This window comes from Mandrillus leucophaeus, unplaced genomic scaffold (genome assembly GCF_000951045.1).
Source record: "Mandrillus leucophaeus isolate KB7577 unplaced genomic scaffold, Mleu.le_1.0 Scaffold1, whole genome shotgun sequence".
NCBI classification, from domain to species: Eukaryota; Metazoa; Chordata; class Mammalia; order Primates; family Cercopithecidae; genus Mandrillus; species Mandrillus leucophaeus.
The window spans coordinates 15,720,031-15,728,958 of NW_012098097.1; the positions used below are offsets into that span (position 1 = coordinate 15,720,031).

Sequence of the window (8,928 nt, forward strand, 5' to 3'; positions counted from 1 at the left end):
CCCCTCAGGGTCCCTGTGGACCCTTGGGCTGAGGGGGGCCTGGCTGGGCCAGGGTGGTGAGGCTGAGGGGTGTGGGGCGTGCCTACCCCTCCAAGCCGGGCCCTTCTCCCCCAGATGACCTACTCCCTGACTCGGTTCGCCATCTACGAGACTGTGCGGGACCGCGTGGCCAAGGGCAGCCAGGGGCCCCTCCCCTTCCACCAGAAGGTGTTGCTGGGCTCCATCAGCGGTGAGCTGCCGGGTGGGAGGGGCATGGGGCGGCCAGGTGGGCTGAGGATGCCACGTGTCATTCTGCTCGTCTCTGGGGTTTGTGTCACCACAGGTTTAGCTGGAGGCTTCGTGGGGACGCCCGCGGACTTGGTCAACGTCAGGTTGGTGTCCCCTCCACCCTACCTGCAAGGCTAGGGCCTGTCAGGGCTGCTCGCAGGGTGGGGTCAGCCTGGAACAAGCCACTCAGACCCTGGTGTCCTGGGCATAGGAGGGTGGGTGTCCCTGAGCCCTGGCGTGCCCTGTCCTGTGGGCCCCGCTGACCAACATAAGCTCCCCTGCTGCCCGTGGGGCTCTGCCAGGGCTGCCCAGGCCCCTCAGCCTGCCTGCCCCTCCCGCCACCTGCTTCTGTTTCAGGATGCAGAATGACGTGAAGCTGCCCCAGGGTCAGCGGCGCAAGTGAGTCATGGGCAGCTCTGCCTTCTCGGGGTGGTTGGGGTGCAGGAGGCTTGGGCGGGAGCAGACCCCCAGCTGCTGTGCCGTGACCTAGCTGGGACTCCAGCAGGCTGCGGTGCCTGTATGGTCCATGGAGGGTCCTGACGGCTGTTCTGGACTCAGGGGTGTCACTCCGCCCCCCAGGACCGTTGGGTTCTTCCTGCGGGGAGAGCCTGGTTGGATTGCGGGCTGGGCCTGCTTGCACCCAGGGCGTTGAGTGCGGAGGTGAAGGCCGCAGGTATGGAGAGAGCGCGTGCAACAGAAACGCCTGAAGGAGGCACTGCCTCCCTGCCCAGCTCAGGGCAGCTGTACCCTCCTGCCATGGCCCGGGGCCTTTCTAGGGCCTGGGGTCCGCTTCAACTGTAGCGTGAGCCATTTTCCCTGCCGCTTCCAAGGCCCCCTGGGGAGCTCTGGCTCCTAGCTGTGCACACAGACTGTGTTCCCTCCGGACTCCCGGGGGCTGGCAGGCAGGAGGCCTGTGTTTGAGGAGCGGTGCCCATCCAGGGACTCTGTTGGAAAAGATGGAACCTCCTCCCTGAGGGCCAGGCGGGGTGGACGGAGTGGCTATGGGACGGTAGGACCAGCCTCAGATGTTCCCAGGGAGAGATCTTCAGGCCCATGAGGCCTCTGCTTCCTCAAGAACCCCCGGCCTGCAACAGGGCCTGGGAGGACCCTCTGTGGGAGCCAGTGGTCGGGGGAGTCTCATGTGGTCATTCTGTGTCCCCGGCAGCTACGCCCATGCGCTGGATGGCCTGTACCGCGTGGCTCGTGAAGGTGAGGGGCAGGTGCTGTGCACAGGCGAGGGTCTGGGGTTGCAGGCAGGGTGGGCAGCGCTGTGCAGGACTGGGCACCGAGGGATTTGGGCCAGGTGCCTGGCCTCACCCCTTGCCTCACCCCTTGCTTGTGCAGAGGGTTTGAGGAGACTGTTCTCAGGTGCGACCATGGCGTCCAGCCGAGGGGCCTTAGTCACCGTGGGCCAGGTAGGCCTCCTGCGTGGGGTGGGTGTGGGCAGTGCCTGCGACCTCTGACCTCCATCTTGAGAGGGGCCATAGAACAAGGCACTGGGCACCAAGACCCTCCTGGGGAACCACCAGCTGTGGCCTTGGTGGGGCGGGATTGGGGGCATGGGTGGGTCAGGGCTGCAGCCTGTGAAGGGCCTCGGGCAGGTGTCTCCCCTTTCTGGGCCTCACGGATGGACGGAGCAGGTGCTTGGCCATTGCCAGGTGGTGTTGCTTGGGGCACTGTGTGCTTTCCCTGAGCTGGGCCCCCCGCTGCAGCCGTGACCGCCCTTGTTCCCCTGCAGCTGTCCTGCTACGACCAGGCCAAACAGCTGGTCCTTAGCACTGGCTACCTGTCTGACAACATCTTTACTCACTTTGTTGCCAGCTTTATTGCAGTAAGTGGCTGGCATGGCTAGGGTGGGTGTCCCTGGGCCGGCCTTGGGAGCTGAGGGCACCCAGGATGGGGCGAGCGCTGGGGGAGGCGGGGGCCTCGGGCATCTGGCAGTCCCCCCTGGGGCTCATAAGTGGGTGCCAGGGCTATGAGAGCTCATGGGTCAGTCTGGTGCTCCCGCCAGCATGTTCCTGGCCTCCCCGGGAGTCAGGTCGAGGGGCTCTTTCTGGACTGGCACGCGGGTGGGATTCGGCAGTGGTGCCAGGGGTACCTGGCAGGCCGCTGGTGACAAGCCCCCTCCCCAGGGTGGATGTGCCACGTTCCTGTGTCAGCCCCTGGATGTGCTGAAGACCCGTCTGATGAACTCCAAGGGGGAATATCAGGTGAGTGGGGCCTGTGCAGTCAGGCTGTGCAGCCCAGCAAGGCCCCTCACCTCTCCGGGGCGCGGACACTCACACTGGGAACCCGGGGAAGGGTACCCCTCCCTTCCAGTTACCTATCTCTGCACAGCACTTGGCCTTGGAAGAGGAGTCGTGCCTTTGAGTGCCTTTGCCTTGTTTTTGTTTTTAAAGATTTCTTGGTCCAGTGCAGTGGCTCACGCCTGTAACCCGACACTTTGGGAGCCTGATGCGGGCAGACCATTTGAGTCTAGGAGTTCAAGACCCGCCTGGGCAATATACTGAAACCCCATCTCTACCAAAAATACAAAAATTAGGGGCCCAGTGCGGTGGCTCACGCTTATAATCCCAGCACTTTGGGAGGCCGAGGCGAGTGGATCACCTGAGGTCAGGAGTTCAAGACCAGCCTGGCCAACATGGTGAAATCCCATCTCTACTAAAAATACAAAAAATTAGCTGGGCGTGGTGGCGGGCGCCTGTAATCCCAGCTACTCGGGAGGCCGAGGCAGAAGAATCGCTTGAACCTGGGAGGCGGAGGTTGCAGTGAGCTGAGATCACACCATTGCACCCCAGCCTGGGCAACAAGAATGAAACTCCGTCTCAAAAACAAAAACAAACAAACAAAAATTAGTCAGGCTCGGTGGCATGTGCCTCCCAGCTACACAGGAGGCTGAAGTGGGATAATCCCTTGAGCCCAGGAGGTCCAGGTGACAGTGAGCCAAGATTGTACCACTGCATTCCAGCCTGGGTGACAGAGTGAGACTCTGTTGTAAAACGTTTATTTTTGGCCAGGCATGGTGGCTCACGCCTGTAATCCTAACACTTTGGGAGGCCGAGGCGGGCAGATCACAAGGTCAGGAGTTGGAGACCAGCCTGACTAACATGCTGAAACCCTGTCTCTACTAAAAATACAAAAATTAGCCGGGCATGGTGGCGGGCGCCTGTAGTCCCAGCTACTCGGGAGGCTGAGGCAGGAGAATTGCTTGAACTTGGGAGGCGAAGGTTGCAGTGAGCCGAGATTGCGCCGCTGCACTCCAGCCTAGGCGACAGAGCGAGACTCTGTCTCAAAAAAACAACAACAAAAAACCTTTCTTTTCTTTTTTTTTTCCCCCCTCACTGCAACCTCTGCCTCCTGGGATCAAGATGATTCTCCTGCCTCAGCCTCCCGAGTAGCTGGGATTAAAGGCACATGGCACAGTGCCCGGTGAAGTTTTCTATTTTTAGTAGAGACAAGGTTTCGCCATGTTTGCCAGGCTGGTCTTGAACTCCTGGCCTGAAGTGATCCGCCCGCCTCAGCCTCCCACAGTGCTGGGATTACAGGCGTGAGCCACTCCGCCCAGCCAAAGCATTTCTTTCACAGATTAACGGAGGTGGTGCTGCTCATGGCAGTTTGTGCCTCGTAAATGCTCTGGTTCCCCTCCCTCAGGCCCCCGCCAGCTCCATGGGGCTTCCACGTTTGCAGAGCCCATGGCTCTGTCCCTGCTCTTCTCCCTGACCCTGCCGTGCTGCGTCCCTGGTTCTCATGGTTCTGTTCACAGCCCCCTCCGCCCGCTGGACCCTGGGCTGCACCCTTGGGCCCTGGTTGTACTGCATGAGCAAGCAGGGCGGCCATTGACCTGGCCGGTGCCTGCAGACCTGTGGTTACCTGTTACCAGCCAGCAGCTGCCACTCACACCCACAACCCACGTTGAGAGTCCCCAGGCCACCGTGCCTGGCTGGTGCCTGGGAGGGGATTTTCATTGCCCTGTGGGTGAGAAGCAGCCTTTTTGATTGTTTCACTGCGTTTTCTGCAGGGCGTTTTCCACTGCGCCGTGGAGACAGCGAAGCTCGGGCCTCTGGCCTTTTACAAGGTGCAGTGGTGGCGGCGGTGGCGGCTCGGGCAACGGGGAGCCAGTCCCTTCGGACTCTGTGTCTCTCACTTTCCCTGTCTCCCTCCAGGGCCTCGTCCCAGCTGGCATCCGCCTCATCCCCCACACCGTGCTCACTTTTGTGTTTCTGGAACAGCTACGCAAAAACTTTGGCATCAAAGTGCCATCCTGACCGGCCGTGGGAATGGCTGGGCCGCCAGGCCAGCTGCGCTGAGTTCTTCCAAAGAGTCCCAAGCCCAGCACCTGCTTCTGGGGCCGCAACCTCACCGGCCATGGCCACCCGTCTTCCCCAGCAGGCCCCTGCTGTCCCCCCACCTGCTGGCTGAGCTCCTCCTGGCCTCGTCCCCTCTCAGCTGTAGCTGCACCCCCACCCCTGCTCTGGCTCCCAGGCTCTCCCGGCTGGGCGCTGCGTGGCCTTGCCCCTCCCACTGGCAGCTCCTCGGGGGAACAGGGGCACCAGAGGCTCATTTCTCCCCTCTCCTGGGCCGGGGGAGGGTATTATCCCTGCCTCCTGCCTCTGAGGCCCAAAGCAGCATCTTCCAGCACTTTCCATCGAGGACTCGGGTGGCAGAGTGTGGGTGCAGCCTGGCTGTTGCTCACCCAAGTGCTAGCTGTGCACTTTGTATCCGCTGAGAGCGACCAGACCTTCCGTGTCCTCAGGCAGCTGCAACTCCCCGCAAGATCCCGCGGCTGGGTGGGAGGAACAAACAACAGACCACGAGCGAGTGCCTGGGAGGGAGGGGCCCAGAGAGGTTCCGGAGCCATCACGGGGGAGGGTGAAGGGCCACCGAGGTCCCGCGCACCCCCATCCACCCCACAGTGGCTTTAACAGTTTTGCCAAAGCCTCTCCACTCACCAGCAGGCGGTCTCGTCTTCAGGGATTGTGCCGGCGTCCCTCGGCTCCCTGGGGGAATGGCCCAGGCGGGCTGCAGTTCCTCCTCAGGGTCTTCTCCTGACAAGGAGTCCCCCCGGGTGGCTGCTGCATTCTCTGCTTCCCTAGTCGCTGGGCTTCGCCCCACCTGGGAAGGGCAGTGTGCTCTGGGGGGGGCCGCAGTCAATAAATGCCGGGAGCTGCCGCGTCTGTCCTGCCTGCCCCGCCTGCCTGCCGGCTGCCTTGCTGTCCGACCAGCAGGACCCCCTGCACCCCGTAAGGAGGACAAGGCCACGGCCTTTTGGGGAGGAGCCAGGGTCCTCGCTGTGCATTTGGGAGGCCTTTGGGTGAAGGAATTGTTTAAGTAGGAGGAACCAAAACTGGTGTTGGGGGGAAGGGAACGAGACGAGGAGTCTGGGGTTGAGGGGTCTCAGGCAGTGTAGACACTGGACTGCATGGGGCCACCCCACCAACAGCAAAAGCACTAATTGTTTTTTTGAGACAGGATCTGGCTCTGTCATTCAGGCTGCAGTGCAGTGGCACGATCTTGGCTTACTAACCTGGGCCCCCTGGGCTCAAACCAGTCTTCTACCTCAGCCTTGTAAGTAGCTGGTGCTATGGGTGTATGCCACCACACGTGGCTAACTTTTGTATGTTTTCGTAGAATTGGGGTCTCACTGTGTTACCCAGGCTGATCCCAAACTCCTGAGCTCAGGGGATCTGCCTACCTTGGCCTCCCAAAGATGCCCTTTTTTTTTTAAGACAGGGTCTTACTGTGTTGCTCAGGCTGGAGTGCAGTGGTGCAAATAGCCTGTAGTCCCAGCTACTTGGAAGGCTGAGGTGGGATCGCTTAAGCCTGCAGGTTCAAGGCTGCAGTGAGCTGTGATCGCAGCACTGCACTCCAACCTGCGTGACAGAATGAGACCCCATTTCAAAAAAAGAATGTAATGGTGGGCTGGGTGTGGTCTCTCAGACTTGTAATCCCAGCACTGTGGGAGGCTGAGGCAAGATCTCTTGAGCCCAGGAATTCGAGACTAGCTTGGACAATATGGTGAGACCCCCATCTGTACAGAAAATTTAAAACTTAGCTGGGCGTCATGGCACGCACCTGTAGTCCCAGCTACTTGAGAGGCTGAGGTGAGAGGATTACTTGAGCCCAGGAGATTTAGGCCACAGTCAGCCATGATTGTGCCACTGCACTCCAGCCTGGACAACAGAGCAAGACCCTGTCTCAGAAAAAAAAAAAAATCTTTGATATTCTCAAATATCCATTCAGTGCTCAAATTTCTCTGACCGCCATGTGCATTTTGTGAAGAGCTGGTTTTGTTTGAACTGGAGATCAGCGGGAGGTCTGAGGTTTGTACATGGTACCCAGTGCCCAGGTTGGAAATTCACTGCCAGGGACGAGGTGGGTAGGTTCAGGGGGACGGCTGCTGCTTCCTGAGAAACCAAGTGGTTCAGAAAGGCAGCTCTGGCCAGCAAATGCCAAAAACTGCAGATGCAGGGACCACATTCTCAGAGCTGCTTTGATGGGAGCACTGGAGGAAGTGGCCGTCCTACCAGGGTCACCCCGGAGGCTGGCATCACCCACAGCCCTTCCCTGCTGTCAGCCCCACTGGGACAGTGCCAGTCAGGGGATGAAAGTTCCCAGTCTGGTTTGGCAGGGCCAGGCCTGGCAGTGGACCACCGCAGGGCAGGGTGCAGAGGGTGGGGCGGGAGAGGAGGGCAGTGGGCAGAGCTCCCTACCCACCCTCCACAGAAGCCCCAGCTCCCCAGGGCCAGGGTACAGGCCCAGGGTAGGGGTAGGTCAGAGGGAATGTCAGTCCTGGGGTTTCACGGCCCTTACCCCACAGGCCCTGCAGACTACCTGGTGCGAAGGCCAGAAGTCGGTCAGTTTCACGCTTGGGCGCCAGGGACAGAGCTGGACCCAGCTGAGTCAGCATTTCAGCAGTCACCTGCTGAGTCAGCAGTCACCTCTGTGCTTTTTTTTTTTTTTTTTTTTTTTTTTCCCTTTCCTCCTTTTGGATGGAGTTTTGCTTTGTCGCCCAGGCTGGAGTGCAGTGGTGAGGTCTCAGCTCACTGCAACCTCCACCTACCGGGTTCAGGTGATTTTCATTTCTCAGCCTCTTGACTAGCTGGGACTACAGGTGCACACCACCAAGCCTGGCTCCTTTTTGTATTGTTAGTAGAGACAAGGTTTCACCATGTTGGCCAGGCTGGTCTCGAGCTCCTGACCTCAAGTTATCCGCCCCCCTCAGCCTCCCCGAAAGTACTGGGATTACAGGCATGAGCCACCGCACCCGGCCTCCATGCATTTTTTTTTAAGTGACTTCCTAGTTTACAGAAAGTTACACAATAATCATTTACTGTCAAGAAATTTCAACAAGGATGCCAAGACAATTCAGTGGGGAAAGAAAAGTCTCTTCTCCCAGTGCAGGGGCTCACGCCTGTAATCCCAGCACTTTGGGAGGCCGAGGCAGGTGGATCATCTAAGGTCGGGAGTTTGAGACCAGCCTGGTCAACATGGTGAACCCCCGTCTCTACTAAAAATAGCAAAAAATTGCCCAAGCATGGTGGAGCACACCAGTCCCAGCTACTCGGGAGGCTGAGGCAGGAGAATCGCTTGAACCCGCAAGGCAGAGGTTGCAGTGAACCAAGACTGCACTCCAGCCCTGGGCAACAAGAGCAAAACTGTCTCAAAAAAATATATAATAATACTTTAAAGGACACTATCAGGAAAGAGGGAGACAGCCTGCGTAATGGGAGGAAATCTCTCTAAATCATATCAGATAAGGGACTATGGTCTAGAATATATAAGAAAACTCTTACAAGACTTTTGTTATTGACACAGGATGGGAACGAAGGTATACAAATGGCCAATAAACACATGAAAAACCACTCAGCATCATCAGTTATTAAGGGAATGCAAATCAAAACCACCATGAGATGCCACAGCATCCACTAGGCTAAAATCAAAAGGACAGACGTTGGCAAGTGTTAGTGAGGCTGTGGAGAAATTGGACATCCAGCGCTGCTGGGAATGGAAGGTGGTGTGGCCGCTGTGGAAAAGAATCTGGCAGTTCTTCAAAGTGTTAAACATAGAGTTGCCATCTAACCCAATAATTCCATGTCTCTGTATGTACAAAGAGGAAAGAAATGTATTTCTAGAAACTTGGACACAAATGGAGATGGGCGTAGCGGTGCGTGCCCGGCTAGCCAGGAGTCTAAGGTGGAAAGATTGCGTGAGCCCAGTAGTTCAAGACTAGCCTGGGCAAGTTAGTGAGACTCCATCTCTACAAAATTTTTTTAAAAATTAGCTGGGCGTGGAAGCACACGCCTGTGGTTCCAGCTGTTTGAGAGGCTGAGGTGGGAGGATCGCTTGAGCCCGGGAGGTGGAGGCTGCAGTAAGCTGAGATTGCACCACTGCACTCCAGCCTGGGCAGCAGAGTGAGACCCTGTCTCAATAAACAAAGAAGCACAATGAAAATGTAGGGCCGGGCGCAGTGGCTCACACCGGTAATCCCAGCATTTTGGGAGCCTGAAGCAGGCGAATCCTGAGGTTAGGAGTTCGAGACCAGCCTGACCAACGTGGTGAAACCTTGTGTCTACTAAAAACACAAAAAATTAGCTGGGCGTGGTGGTGGGCACCTGTAATCCCAGCTAAGGCTGAGGTGGGAGAATTGCTTGAACCCGGGAG

At 58.1% G+C, this 8,928-nt stretch overlaps 1 protein-coding gene across 1 annotated transcript in view; it reads left to right on the forward strand.

Annotated features, from left to right (window-relative positions):
• Positions 1-5,441, forward strand: part of SLC25A10 (solute carrier family 25 (mitochondrial carrier; dicarboxylate transporter), member 10) — a 10,548-nt gene extending 5,107 nt beyond the window's left edge. Inside the window, exons 8-11 of the mRNA XM_011994597.1 lie at positions 2,006-2,098; positions 2,400-2,477; positions 4,286-4,342; positions 4,431-5,441. Coding sequence (XP_011849987.1) covers positions 2,006-2,098; positions 2,400-2,477; positions 4,286-4,342; positions 4,431-4,532 — 330 coding nt within the window. The 3' untranslated portion in view covers positions 4,533-5,441. The remainder of the gene's footprint in view (positions 1-2,005; positions 2,099-2,399; positions 2,478-4,285; positions 4,343-4,430) is intronic.
• The last annotated feature ends 3,487 nt before the right edge of the window (positions 5,442-8,928 follow it).